We start from the raw sequence: 14025 nt of genomic DNA, 5'->3' as shown, positions 1-14025 counted from the left end.
GAACAAAACACGTTATGATTGAACGTACAAAGGGATGCAGTGTCTAGGTCGTATATTATACAATGATGCTGGCTTTGATTATAGCCGAGGAAATCTTCGTTTCCTTGAATTATTTGTCTACACAGAACGCGCGACATCCTGTGCATTCTACGCGCAGCAACATGAGTTATACGGTATCATTTATTAATCTTACATTTACGCTTCACACACTATTCGTTTTAATTATACCGCGTTCGTTTCGTCTCGATTGTTGCTGCGTCTCGTTCGAATATAATTTTCGTACATCTGGTCATTTTCGTATTAAACGAGCGACGCGTTTCGATATAAATTAAGGACCCAGGGTATGGTAAAAAAAAAAGGAGATTTGTTCAGTTTATGGAATACATTATACGATTTCAGCTAATGTACACTCGTTTCGTAATACGTTTGAAATAATGCAATGATATCACTCGACGAAGAGGAATAAGTATTTTTTGTTTCGTTTAACTCGTTTAACGGAAATCTTCGGTACATTAGCGAGTGAAAGTCTTTTATTATCAGCTCACTAAGCAGAGACGTGTATGTCTGTTCACAGAACTATTTATATCTACTATTTCACGTAAATACCTAGAACTGAACCTCCGATCGGTAGTTTTCACGATTTAACACAGCTTCTAGAAATTTTTTTTTTCGAAATTAGCAGCTCTTTAATGCCAAAGCAATTCAGAAAGTGGTATTAGCTCGTGGAGGTCAGACGCAGCTTTTCTCCGTCGTTGATGATCGAATCTTCTCGCTTCTTCGATTTCTTTAACGTAATTACGGAACATTTTTTTCTCCTTTTACGAAACACGAGTTGACATTCAACAATTACCTCTCTTATTGTTTATCGTCATTTTAACGTCGATCTCGATCTAAAACAGAAAGCGCGTGGTTAACATCGCCGAAATTGACGTCGACAGAAATTTTAATAAATCAAACTTTTCGTGTAACTTTGGCCTCTGTTCTTTTAAGTTCTAATAGACGATAATAAACAAAAAGTCCCAAATGTGGACTCGAAGAACAGGCACGATATTAAAATAATTAATAACCTTTAATTACTTACACGGTATATCATTATTCAATAATTAACAATATTATTCAAGTTACCCGTTATTTGGAATTAATATACGCAGCGCATTATCTCAGATCAAAGTGCTCTTGCGTTATCAATAACTGTACAGCGATTTTGCGTATACTCTGCATCGATTCCATTTTCTTTTTTTTTTCTTTTTTTTTCATTCACGTGCAACCTTGAGTAGCACGTGTAATCTGTGAGATAGTTCTTCGGTTTCTCGTTACGTGATGGATCCGATCACGTTATGATCAAACCGTTGCATTACAGAATCAGTGTAAGACGAATCCAACGGCGGAAGATGTTTACAGACGCACGTATTAAGTCTGGTCTAGACAGTTTATTATTGATCGACATTATCTATCGCCACGCGACAGATTTGTTTGGCTACAAGCTACCAGACAAAAGAAAGGTGCAACACCGTGTCAATTGGGTGATTTATGTGCGTTAGAAGTACAATTGTTGGCGAACACGAAGTTGAAGTTGTCGAAAATGTTGGCATTTCCTTTCGTTGAATTCATTTGAATGGGAAACTACTTTTACAATTACAAAATACGCCTGTACATTCTTCGTTCACGCAATTGTGTATTTTGAACAGACACTACATATTTATAACGGCGTGTACGATTGTAAAAAGTGACAATCTCATAAATGACAGCATTACGTACAAACCGAACGATGAAAGCTGCGTTAAGCATTAGCAATGGTAATTAAAGCCTACACGGAAAAGTAAAGTCTCGTTCGTAAGTGAAGCCTGTCACTTTATTCGACTTGAAGTATACTTTCAAGTTTCTGCACGCTTCACCTCTTTAACCTAAATCAAATCGCTGAAATGTAAATAATTTCGAAGCACTTTAACCGGATATAAACCTGCCACTTACCGAACTTGGCACATCCCACAAGTTTCAATTGGCACTTCAAGTTGAAAGGCATTTCGAACGGTGTGAACTATGCCGCAGACTGCGAACTGACGTAAATTCGTGAAAGAAAAAAGAAAAAGTTACAACTGCAGAGAATCAAGAAATATTGCCGCTTTTTTAAGGGGTCGTCCACAATTTAAAATTACGTCACTTGGACGTAACTGCAGTTCTGCGAATACAAACTTAAACTCAAGTCGTTCGAGCCGGTAAATTTGAGAACAGTGGAAATATTGCACAAAATTCTTTATCGCAGCGTTATGTTGCAATTCTGCAATATTGCTACGTAAATTTAATTGCTAAAAAGTAAATCGCAAGTGTAATATCGCGTGCACTTTGCATTCAGCTTTGGAGTTATTTAAAAATGGCTAATTCTGGCCTGTTTCTAATCTTCGACACGCCAACTGAACTCACCCAACCTCACTAATTTAATAAACGAGGCTTAATGCGAAATTAATTAACTTTTCCCCTGCGTCGTTAATAATCATTGACAGCTGCACATCATGAATCATTATTATCGCTCGTTGATTATAGGATCGACACTGGCGACAATTGCACGTTTTAATTCCATTCATTTTGTGATACCCCTTATCTCGACGTGTTACACGCGTTATCTCACGTAGGTATCGTACACGAGTAATTAACATAGAGATACTTAGATAGCAACGGTCATTACACCATACGAAGGTATCGTAATGTGCATTTTCGAAATTGTTTCGAGAGTACAGCACCTTCGGTGAATGTACTGATTCCAATGGTCACCTACTCGTACGTTTCGATTGATAGTACTCGAATGATTCATCGTACCGATTTTAACTATTATCCAATTACTACAACATTTCCATCTCTTGCGTCCTCGAGTTACAACGAACAATTATTTCCTACTTCGTTGTCCAAAAAGCTTCGAGGACACATGCGAGACGCCAGAATCAACAGATTAAAATCCATTTACTGGTGTCAATGAAATTAAACAGTGAAACATTTTGCATATACATGAGAGAAACGATGAATCGATCAGTTTTACTAATTGACCAGTTAATACATCGTTCCCTTGACGCATGTCTCCGTGAACCTGAAACAGAAGAGCCGCTAAATTAATAGATTGTTCGCCAGCGTCCAGTGTCGTCACCAACCAGAAGTCGCGATCAATCACTTTCTTCCTCTTTAAAACGCATCTTTTCATCGATATATTCTTGCACGCTCGCATCCGGCGTACAATTTCATCCGCACGAGGGGTGCATCGAACGGGACCGATCGATTCATCATCGAAATATCGCGCGGGGCGATCGCGTAGGTGATTTCGGTGAAACTGATCGGTGACATTAATGCTGGCCGCGGATTCGTTATTAATCTTCGGCTCTCCCAGCCTTTCTCGCGGGATTCCACGGCCACATACCGACATTTACATCGTGTCATTCATGTGACGCGTGCATAGAGTATGCGCGATACGCCGCGGCCCCGAAGGCGATCCCGCGGTTCCACGAAAACCAGGTGAAACGGCCGCGCTTAATAAATGTAACAAGTGCGCGGAGAGGCCGTACGAACGAGGTCAGACTGCGAGATTTCGTTGGTCCCTCTCGAAAACGCGAGACAACGAAGCGTCTCTCGTTTTTGATAGAACGAGAAGAAAACTCGGAGGGTCGAAGACGCGTCCTGAGAGGCGAACGATCGACGCTTTCGATGTAGGTTGAAGTGCAATTCCGCTTTGCATCAGCCAAGCTTCTTCTTCTTCTTCTTCTTCTTCTTCGTCTTCTTTCTTTTTAACGACAACCGAAAGGTCAGAAAAACGCAGGCGATTGCGACAGAAGGTGTGTCACGTAGACTCGCGAGCCCCGCGAACGCGGCTCTGCTGCTCGGACTATCTATCAAAAACATCGACGCCATCCTCGCTGACACCAGACGCGGGACTGGATCTCCTCGACGATTCGAATTTCGTTCGAATTCACGCGGGAAACGTGACGATCGAACGCGAGGGACAGATAGAAGATCGTTGAACGTCGTTAATGGCGAGACTCAAGGTACGAAGGTGAGGCGTCATTAACACGGACGTGGTGTTAACACACAGGCGAAAAAAAAAGAGATTCCTCTGTCTAACAAAGTTGGAAAAGATTAAGTCGGCGAGTGTGACGAAAAGGTGGCTGACGGCGGTTATAGGACACGTTACGTGGAACTGGGGACAGTGATGAATTTACGTGCGACAATCTAATAATATATCATGATCCTGGATGCGTTCTCGACAGTTCGTTGCAATTTTTCTGCCCTACCTTTTTCAGTAACTTGGACAGCTTCGTTGGCGAAAGAAGGAAAAAGGGAGAAGAAATGGCGAGTTCGTTGGATCTGGTTGGAGCCCTCTGATTCGGACTGTCATCGTTCTACTTGATCTCCTCCAGCACGGCGGACTTAGTGTAGCGCGTGCACAGTCAATGTTTCTCACTGAAAGTCAGTTTAATTAAATATAACAATCAAATATTTTCTAAACTTGTGTTAGACGGTCTTCTAATTATTTTTAAATAGTTCGCAACGATTAGAAACAGTTTAGTCCCCATCAAGGTATTTTAATTCATATTCCCTTATTTGAAAAGTGCAATTTACATTCCATTTCCATTTCAAAGTATCGACCAGATGCAATCGCCTGACAAGACTGTACGCGCCAGTACAGACAAATCATGCAGCTCGATCCTGGAGTCAGCTGAGAGAAGATGAGACGATCGGGTAAATTATGAATGTATAGATCTCTCGTATAGATCGCGCGGGTTCCAGTACGGCCATCGACGGCTGGAAACGGGTTGGTCAAGAAAAATTGTGGTTACGTACTCTTGTTCGAATAAAATAGCGTTTGCTAACATTTAATCATACATTAAACGTAAGTTACTGCTGAAATGATTGTCAGAACAGTTGGAAAATCCTTCGATTCCAGCGAGTATCGGCATGGGCATGAAAAATTCAAGTCGAGAGCGTGACTACGCGTTTCTTGAACCCCTTCAATTGCGACGATATTATTTTATCACGCTCTTCTTTAATAATGCAAACTCGGAAGCTGCAGCAATGCGAGATTCCATTGAAAATCGAACGCGTAACAGAATCGAGGGACGGCGAAACGGTATCGGATTCGATCGCGAACTCTTATTGTCCGCGACGAGCGTCGTGTCGCAATCGAGGGGGATTGGAAAAAAATGGCCGTGTTCCGGGATCGAGTTCCGTTTAAATACGCCCCTGATCGCAGGCGTATTACCTGTAATGTTAAACGCAGACACCTCGGGGCATGACGTAGCGCTCCATAGAAACGGCTACGTGCCGCAGTGTCATAATGCGCGTCCTTTGAAGCCGCTTTTCGTGTTGCGTAATCACATTTAATAACGACAGCCTGGCGATTACCGCTGCCTCTCGGCTCGTCGGCCACGATTTTACCCGGTTTTACCATATGACACCTTAAACGACGCCGGCGACGTGAATTTTCGCTACGACGTTTAACTAAATCATCGCAAATTCCTGGGAGAAAGCACATTGCAAAACGTCCCGGCCAATCGCAGCCAACGGAGGCATGCACGCGAGGACGGCCGATAGAATGCACGGTGGCGATTTAAAGCTGGAAAAATGATCGCGCGCGATCTTTCGATCGATTGCGTCCTGCGAGACTGACCGACATTTCGTCGTTCCTCCTCGATCGCGGTGCGCGTTCGTGAAATTTGGTTCTGAAATTGATCATAGAACGCATCTCAATTTCTTACGTTACAACTTAGAAAAAGAAAAAAAAAGAAAAACAGTTCACAATTTCGCGTGCAAGTTTTGGAGAGCCTCGAACTTCGTCGCGCGAAACGATAAAATCGGAGTAGAATCGCAATAAAACCTACGCGTGGCGTTGCGACACCTAAGTGTCCCCGCTTCCATGAAAAACCGCGTTTACGCTCGTCACACGGTTGGACATTAAATTTGTATCGCGATTAAAAACGTTCGACGGCTTTATACATAACATTATATAACGGGCGACGGCAGAGGCGCAGTGCAACATCCTCGTAATTACTCAACGCGTTTGGTCACTTGGATTATTTTTACGATACCCACGCAAGCATTTCACCACGTACGCAGAACTAGAGGCTGACCTATACCTGTAATTTCTCTTATTAGCTAATTCACGAATTTCACCACGTTTAGCACGATGCCACTCCGAAAATCCATCGAGCTAGACAGCCGAGAAGCCGCTTTCTTTTTCAATTGTTGACTCCTCGGCTGTTTGCCGCGTACATAAGCAAGTAAAGTAGGTAACAGCACTCTCGTAGCAATTTTTATCGGCTCTGTGCTCTTCGATTGAACTCGTATTACTTAACTTCGTCTTCCTATCAACCTTGATTACACAGTTAGGATCGATGTCAGGATACGAGCGAGGTGAATTCGATCCCGAGAGGGCTAAGAGGAGAGATACATATTAAGTTAAGTACTCGCCGCTTATTAATGCCATTTATTTTCCCCCGAAACGTACGAACACTTTCGTAATTTCTTGGCTTTACGATATCTCACGGTAGCTGATTACGTTTCGTGCGAGTTCTGATCGACGAAAATGGCGGGTACCCAACATGGAGATAAAAGTAAGCATAATGCATTGCATAACGCGTTGTACGTTCTTCTTTAACATTTTAAAGACTACGTTACGCGTTTGATTTTTCCGTGTAATAAAAAATTGTGAAATTTTTCCGAACCACTACCAGAGAGGGAGAGGTAATTCGCGGTAAATATTGCGTTTCACAGAAGGTTACGACCAGTTTCCACTTTTTGAAAAACGTTTTCCACTCTCTTAGCGTCTCCGTTTCCATTTGGAATTCCGTAAAAAGGTAAAAGCATGGGGGAACAATAGCGTACATCATCTATCGTGCCGTTTATCTTGGCGTTCTGTCTGCGAGTACTGTTTAATAACTGGTTTTTAATATCCAGCTCGTCATAGTCTTTGATTATGTAGATCTTCAGATAACCCGTGTTGTTTTCATGAAATCATCTTTCAGAATTCCATGTAATTTACATTCACACCTGCGGCCAATACGTTTCCGCAGACCCGACTTCCTCTCGAATTAACGCAATTTTTTCGATACAACGAAGGTATCTTGATCGATTCGAACAGCAAACAACGTACATCTGATTTCTTCCATCCATCGAAGATCGATTAAATCAAACTTCTTTTACATACAAATTAAAAATAAACCACAGTAAAATAATTTATTTACAACACCATCGATCTTATTATTATCTCGGATACGATCGCTCAGGTATCGCAGAGATAGAAATCATAACAAAATACGATAAGATGACAAAGAGTAAATGAAGAAAAATTAAGTAATGTGTAGCGTACAAATTTTAGCTTCAGATGAAACAGCTGAAACTTATTTAATTTGCATACAGGTCGTAATTTTCATTAAGCTTACAAGATAATACTGGGATATTTATATGAATATGTATAGAGTTGGAAAACAGTTGAGCTGTTTAAAGTTTGTAACTATTTGCATGCTGTTGTATGAACAGATCATGTTAAAATAGATATTTGTGATCATAGGAAGCAATAGTGTCTATAGATAGTATTAAAAAATGCAGTTATACAACGAGTTTAATAACGGGGATGTTGCTACGTTTGTTCCAGACATACCGTAATGTCTTATCTATCAATTTTAGATCTTTCATTTAATAGCTGTCGTTCAATAATCACAGTCATCGTTTATCAGCTGTCTCTTTGTACGTATTAACTCTCAATAAATCTTAAACATTTTGAATTAGACGTATATATCGTTGCAACAATTTTTCAAGAACGTTTCGTACTAAATCGTTAAATTTCTAATATATAAAATATTAATTTGTCAACGACCGTGCTCCTTCTTTAGTAACTTACACATAATGTCAGCGTCTAATGTATTTCTGATTGAAAGAGTGGCTTCCTTAAAAAGACTTTCAGGAAATGCTCATCAAATATAATTCAATAACCTTTCTTTACTTTCTACTGTTGAAATAAAGTTCACAAGGTACGTGTATCGTATCATTATCAAGAATCCATCCTGTCACACGGATCCTCCTCGACGGAGACAAGACTGTAATAAATATAATCGTAAGCAGTCTGACAGGTCCCCACCGATAATATCGTTCTGAATTAATTAATGCAACCGTGGGGATCGTTGCACCGTCGAAACAATGCGAGGTATGCCGGAAAAAATGCCGCGAAATCTTTGTTCAGCTGGAAGGCTACGGCGTAAAGATGGGTCAACCTTTCGCCTTGCGATTATGTAAGGCCTCGGACTGACTGACCTTTAGGTTCGTTCATGGCATGCGGCATTTACGTAATTTACCGATTACGATGTATTAGAATCTTCTGTGCCTAGAAAATAGTTCTCCTTCCCGCTCTAATATTTTTAAGTTATGTTAAATACGCGCCCCGTCGCCCTTTTGCTCACTTTTTTCACGCTCGCAGCATTTCTTTCACCTTTCTTCGACTCGCGCGTCAACCTTTAAATGGAACCTGTTTAAGCGCATCGTAACATCGCCTTATCGTAATCTCTTACCGCACATTTTATTCAATCTCTTTCCTTCTTTTTTTCTTATTAATAACGAAAGAACCAGTCGCAAATTAAATATGCAATGGTGCATTGTACGATAATAAATACTGGAGGCAAGGTGTAAAGTTAGAGTACTAAGAGGGGTTCGCATTCTACCCACTACCGTTTTCAACAGACGTTAATGATCGTCACGAGTGCGTGTTGCCGTGCCCATCGTTTTCACCCACTTTTCCCACCAATTTAATTTCAGGGATCCAAAAAAATACACCACGCTGTGTCGTTTGCACACACTTGTGAAATCGTTTTAATATTTTCTCGAAGGATTCATTATTACGCGTATATCTTTATTCGATCACGCAATTTTATATCTCGGTCGATGAACATTCTTTCTGAGTCTATAAATTTATAAATTAAATTGCATGACACAGCATAATTTTTGGTAAAAGGAGTCCGCTTCAGAAGAAGGTCGTTTTCGCAAAGTACTGCTTACATAGACAAATAAATGAGAATACAGATTGCAATCGATATTTAAACGCAACTTATTCATAGATATAAGAATAAAGAACGTGAAATGAATGATTGAATTTGATTTTTTATGTGATAAACAAAATAATTCAATTCAAAACGCTAAATACTTTCTCTTCGAGTGATGAATCCTCTCCCGCCCGTTCCTCGTGTTCTTCTAACCGGAAGATACCTAGCGACATCTGGAAACATCGCGTCATAGTCACAATAACGTGACTTGCCTATAATAGCGATTTAATCAGTATTCTTGATAGTATTGCAAAATATTGTTTATTCAACACATCCAGGATGGATTAGTATCGCAACTGTACAAAATTCTATTTCTATTTGTTGGATTAATACAATTTAGAGAGAAAAAGTAACGATGTTAGAGCAAACAAAACAAATCTTAACAACAGGTAGAGTTATATTAGCGAGTGGGTCACCCAGACGTCGTAAAATAATTAAGAAATTGGTAATTTCTTTTTATTACTTGATATGAAATACATTATTATAACTTTAGAAAAGTGAATCTTTATGATTACAATTACAATAATTAGTGTAGTAAGTTATTAGTAGTAAAATACCTGGAGATTGATAGTAAAATACCAGGACATTCCTTATAATACTGTACACAATGTTACAACTAATATATAAAAATCAAAATATAAATAACATTTCATGTTTATTGATATATTAGGGTATAAATGTGGAAATAATACCTTCAACGTACGATGAAAATTTGGATAGTTCATCGTATAGGAATTTTGGATTGTATGTCCAAGATATAGCAAAATTTAAAGCAAAAGAAGTGTATGATAGATTAGAAGAAGATGCTGTTACTCCCACGTTAGTAATTAGTGCAGATACTATGGTCGCAATGGGTAACATCATCTATGGTAAACCAAAAAATGATTCGCATGCGTTTGAAATGTTATCAAGGTACAATAACTACTTTACACGTAGCATTAGATCTGAATCTCAGCTGATCTTAAATGTGATTCTAGTTTAGCAAATAAGGAACATACGGTTTATACAGGTGTATGTTTAAAAACACCAAACAAAGAAGTGAACTTCTATGAGTCTGCGAAAGTAAAATTTGGTGATATATCTGAAGAACAGATATGGACATATATAAAGTCAGGGGAATCCCTGTGGGTATTAAGTATTTAGCTCCTTTCAATATGTCATTTTTAAGATGAAAACAATATTGGTTATTGGTTTTCTGTTTTATTTGTAGAGATAAAGCTGGAGGATATGGTCTGCAGGGGCTTGGCGGTTCTTTAATTGAAAAAATAAATGGAGATTTTTATACAGTAATGGGTATGCCATTACATTCTTTAACGAAACAATTAAATAAAATCTTTTGTGATTAATGTAGTAAATTAATAAAAAATATCTTAGTTTGTAATAAATGTTTAGGGAAAACAATAGAACGCCTAGTTTTTGTTTGTATCAATGATAAGTCATGATGAGTCATAAGATTTAGTATCGCTGAGCGGTGTACCAACATTACAAATTGAAAAACGTTATTAAAATAATGAAATTCAATGCACCGAATTATTCGAATTATGCACGTAATGGCGCGCAGCTATTCTTACCAATGACCAATGAACGCTAGTCGATGCGCATACGTATGCGTGTACACACTTGCTTGTTTCCTCGCCTTTGACAGCTTGACTTGCCGGGATAAAGTTGGTAGTTTTGTAATGAGTTCTTTGCTTTTAAGGTAGAATTTAGAGCAAGACAAATTGTTTTTCGAGTAGTCACGGTAATTTCTATTCTTTTGAAAAATGGAGGACGTTCTCGAAGAGGTTGTTTCTTCTGACGATTTAAAGGTAAATTCTCTTTCGATAAAAGGAGTTACAGAAAATCTGACTCGCAGTTTCATTAGGGTATTTCTCATACACTTTAAGGCTACTGATAAGATAAGATGTACGAACTATTCTAAATTAGCAAATATTTGATCTCTATGTCATTATCTCTTATACTTTAAAATATATTGGACATGCTAATAATTAATAGAGGTTATGTAGATGTTAATTCATTGTCGGTCTTACTCGATGTTCTTATTCATTATTGTTTCAATACAAATTTATTATTCTCTATTTCTAACAATTTGATATTTACATTAATTAAGTAATTTCAATGGATTTATTTTTCCGTGGAATTATGAATAAGACTAGTCCTTTAAATTTAATTGGAATAGAATGATGATATCATTTCGAGGTTAATCTTGCTTTACCGATCTCCACGGAAGTATTGCATAATACACTGTCCCGTTAAAAAAAAATAAATTGTTTGTTTCAGAAATTTGAACGTATATACCATGAACAATTGCATTCGTCTTCTTTAACTCAAAAAGCACAGTTTGAGTATGCGTGGTGTCTTGTTAGAAGCAAATATCCTGCGGATATCAGGAAAGGGATAGTTTTGTTGGAAGATCTTTATTGCAATCATAGCGATAGCGAGAAGCGAGATTGTCTTTACTATTTAGCGATTGGAAATGCTAGAATAAAGGTATAATTTTATAGGTATCGCTGAAATTTCTAGGATGACGGTGAAGTTATATAATTAAGCTGTTATATTTCCTTCTTTATAGGAGTATTCAAAAGCATTAGCGTACGTCAGATCGTTTCTTCAGGTTGAACCTGGGAATCAGCAAGTACAACATCTGGAAACATTGATTAGGAAAAAAATGGAAAAAGGTTTTCTTTTGTTAAATTACTATTGGTTTAGACAAATAAAAGTTGTTATCTACTCTGGTTTAACGCTTTTACAGTCAGTATGTAGTATGAATCAGTCATTTTACATTTTACTATTTTTTACTATGCTGGTAGTTTCGTGGGTTGGTAGTTGTTACACCCTCTTTAATTGAATTCGATCTGTATTTATTTTATTTGATATCTCGTGTCTTTAAATTGCGTATCTATTACATATGTGTCATTATAAGTCTAACAAGTCCGTTAGTAGTATGATATTTTTATCATACTTGATATGCTAAATAAGTACAAATACTTTGTACCTGTTTATATTACATAACAGAATAAGTGTATTTCTAATATTTTTGATTTCAATACTAATCATTATATTAATATCATAACAAAATATCATGGGTGTTTCTATACAATTAAGGACTGAATAAGAATGTTTTTTGTACCTAGACATACTACATATTATGTAATACTTTGTATCCAGATTGATAATATCATTTATTATTTAAGTATTAGTATGGAACAAGTCTCATAGAATCATTTAACTATTTATTGAAAACATCCACTTTTCATCTTTTCATATTAATACAAGTATATCATCAAGCTATGCTTTCTACTTTCTCTCTCTCTCTTTTTCTGTACATTTTACATATCTAATAAAAATAGTCTAACAAAATATATCTCTTTAACGCCTTTGCAATATCTAACTTGAATTCTTTACATATTTCTTAGCGATGTTCTGTAGTACGAATTTCATAAATTTTTAGACTACAAGACAAATATTTTAATCTTTTAAAATGTTCAGGATTATGTTTTTTTTTTTTACAGAGGGTCTTTATGGCATGGCCATTGCAGGAGGGGTTATTATTGGTATTGCAAGTATTCTGGGCCTCAGCATTGCGATGGTTAAAAGAACTAATTAATTCAAGGAGAATACTTGTGACTCTTGTGTGATGGTGAACTAGTTGCTTTGTATATGTTATATATAATTTATTTGATTGTCATATCCAAGGATTTCAAAAGAAATAATTCTTTCACAAAAACTAAGTAAACTACAGTGCGTTCCGTAATCTAGAACGCCAAATGCATTTTTTTTTTTTTTTTAAGAAAGGATAAAACTATGCATATTAAAAAGTACGCTTTTGTCGTCACGTGTATCGTTGTTCAGAATTTTCGTAAAATCTATTGTAAGCATGTATCATAAAATCGTATGTGTTTGTTTTTGAACGTGAGAAAAACAATTTTTTTAAACAATAATATATTTCGTTTGTTTATAAAAGAAAAACATTCCGAATGTTTCCTGTTTTATTTTGTCACGTTATTTAGTTTTGTTTAGTTTAAATTAAATCTACACGCTTTACATAGGGGAACACCGAAATCTTTCTGAAACCTTAGTGCGTATAAATATAGTTTTTGTACATAAAGGTAAAACTATTGTATAATCCTATTTATCTGTATTGCTATTTACATCTTTTGTGAAATAAATGTTTTGTGTCACGTCAGAGCAATTCCATCGATCCGTCTTCTATAATTTTATTGCTAAGTGCATATGCTACTCTCGCGCGGTTTGGAAAAACGGAAGTCGACGTACATTCGTAAATGGCTGTTAATTTGGAATGTTTTTAAAAATATAGCTCTCTAGATATAAAAGACTTTAACAGTATAAATTTTCCATTTACTGACACGCAATTTTTTATTGTATTATCTTGGTTTTGTTATTTCGCGCTGAAAGGTGGAGATTGCTATATACTTATCTACCGTTGCAACGGTGACACTTAATACTTTATAAATTGTGCATTTCTCAATTTGCACTGGCATATGAACAGGAAACTATAATTTTATAAAAAAAAAAGGAAAATTTTAAACGACGAACTTAACTTACCTCATCGATAGACGTATGTACTCGGGAAATGAAGCAGAGAAAGGTCTCGGATAAAACCACACAGGTTCTACTTTTTATATATAGATTTATTGATGACTTCTTAATATCCGTTGATAAAGTTGTTTTATATGTACAAAATAACGCTGGGATATTCCTATAATATATTATTATATTTAGTGACCTATGTTATGGCCCAGGGACTCGTTCAAACCACTGTGCTTCGTCGATCGGTTTAACGAGTCTACGTGTTCGCTTATTCATTACGCCAAAATACAGAGCGCCGTTGCTAATTCTTTTTCGAAAGCCACGTGCTTCCCACGACCTCTTCGTTCTGTTTCGTCTATTTTCTGATATATGTATATTTACATGCTGGACCTTTGTCGATGGTTCG

At 37.3% G+C, this 14025-nt stretch overlaps 3 protein-coding genes across 3 annotated transcripts in view; all 3 read left to right on the top strand.

Annotated features, from left to right (window-relative positions):
- The window catches only part of Ikkbeta (inhibitor of nuclear factor kappa B kinase subunit beta), a 575876-nt gene that overhangs the window by 95236 nt on the left and 466615 nt on the right, over positions 1-14025 (top strand). The window lies entirely within an intron of this gene.
- LOC143432940 (dTTP/UTP pyrophosphatase) lies at positions 9267-10568 on the top strand. The gene is made up of 4 exons (XM_076909942.1): positions 9267-9513; positions 9739-9980; positions 10046-10192; positions 10279-10568. The coding sequence occupies exons 1-4, from the start codon at positions 9424-9426 to the stop codon at positions 10412-10414; spliced, it is 615 nt and encodes a 204-aa protein (XP_076766057.1). The 5' UTR covers positions 9267-9423; the 3' UTR covers positions 10415-10568.
- Positions 10694-13254, top strand: Fis1 (Mitochondrial fission 1 protein). The gene is made up of 4 exons (XM_076910211.1): positions 10694-10876; positions 11349-11558; positions 11641-11746; positions 12581-13254. The coding sequence occupies exons 1-4, from the start codon at positions 10832-10834 to the stop codon at positions 12673-12675; spliced, it is 456 nt and encodes a 151-aa protein (XP_076766326.1). The 5' UTR covers positions 10694-10831; the 3' UTR covers positions 12676-13254.

Source organism: Xylocopa sonorina, chromosome 2 (genome assembly GCF_050948175.1).
Source record: "Xylocopa sonorina isolate GNS202 chromosome 2, iyXylSono1_principal, whole genome shotgun sequence".
NCBI lineage: Eukaryota > Metazoa > Arthropoda > Insecta > Hymenoptera > Apidae > Xylocopa > Xylocopa sonorina.
The sequence above is the reverse complement of the archived record's forward strand: the minus strand, read 5'-3'. Positions and strand labels throughout refer to the sequence as shown.

What these genes read in the sequence shown, in the direction of transcription:
- Fis1 (XM_076910211.1), top strand. Translation starts at nt 10,832, where the DNA reads ATGGAGGACGTTCTCGAAGAGGTTGTTTCTTCTGACGATTTAAAG. An exon ending in TTTCTTCTGACGATTTAAAG is followed by an intron (nt 10,877 to 11,348) that starts GTAAATTCTCTT and finishes TGTTTGTTTCAG; the next exon opens with AAATTTGAACGTATATACCA. An exon ending in TAGGAAAAAAATGGAAAAAG is followed by an intron (nt 11,747 to 12,580) that starts GTTTTCTTTTGT and finishes TTTTTTTTACAG; the next exon opens with AGGGTCTTTATGGCATGGCC.
- LOC143432940 (XM_076909942.1), top strand. Translation starts at nt 9,424, where the DNA reads ATGTTAGAGCAAACAAAACAAATCTTAACAACAGGTAGAGTTATATTA. An exon ending in GTAAAATAATTAAGAAATTG is followed by an intron (nt 9,514 to 9,738) that starts GTAATTTCTTTT and finishes TTGATATATTAG; the next exon opens with GGTATAAATGTGGAAATAAT. An exon ending in ATAAAGTCAGGGGAATCCCT is followed by an intron (nt 10,193 to 10,278) that starts GTGGGTATTAAG and finishes TTTTATTTGTAG; the next exon opens with AGATAAAGCTGGAGGATATG.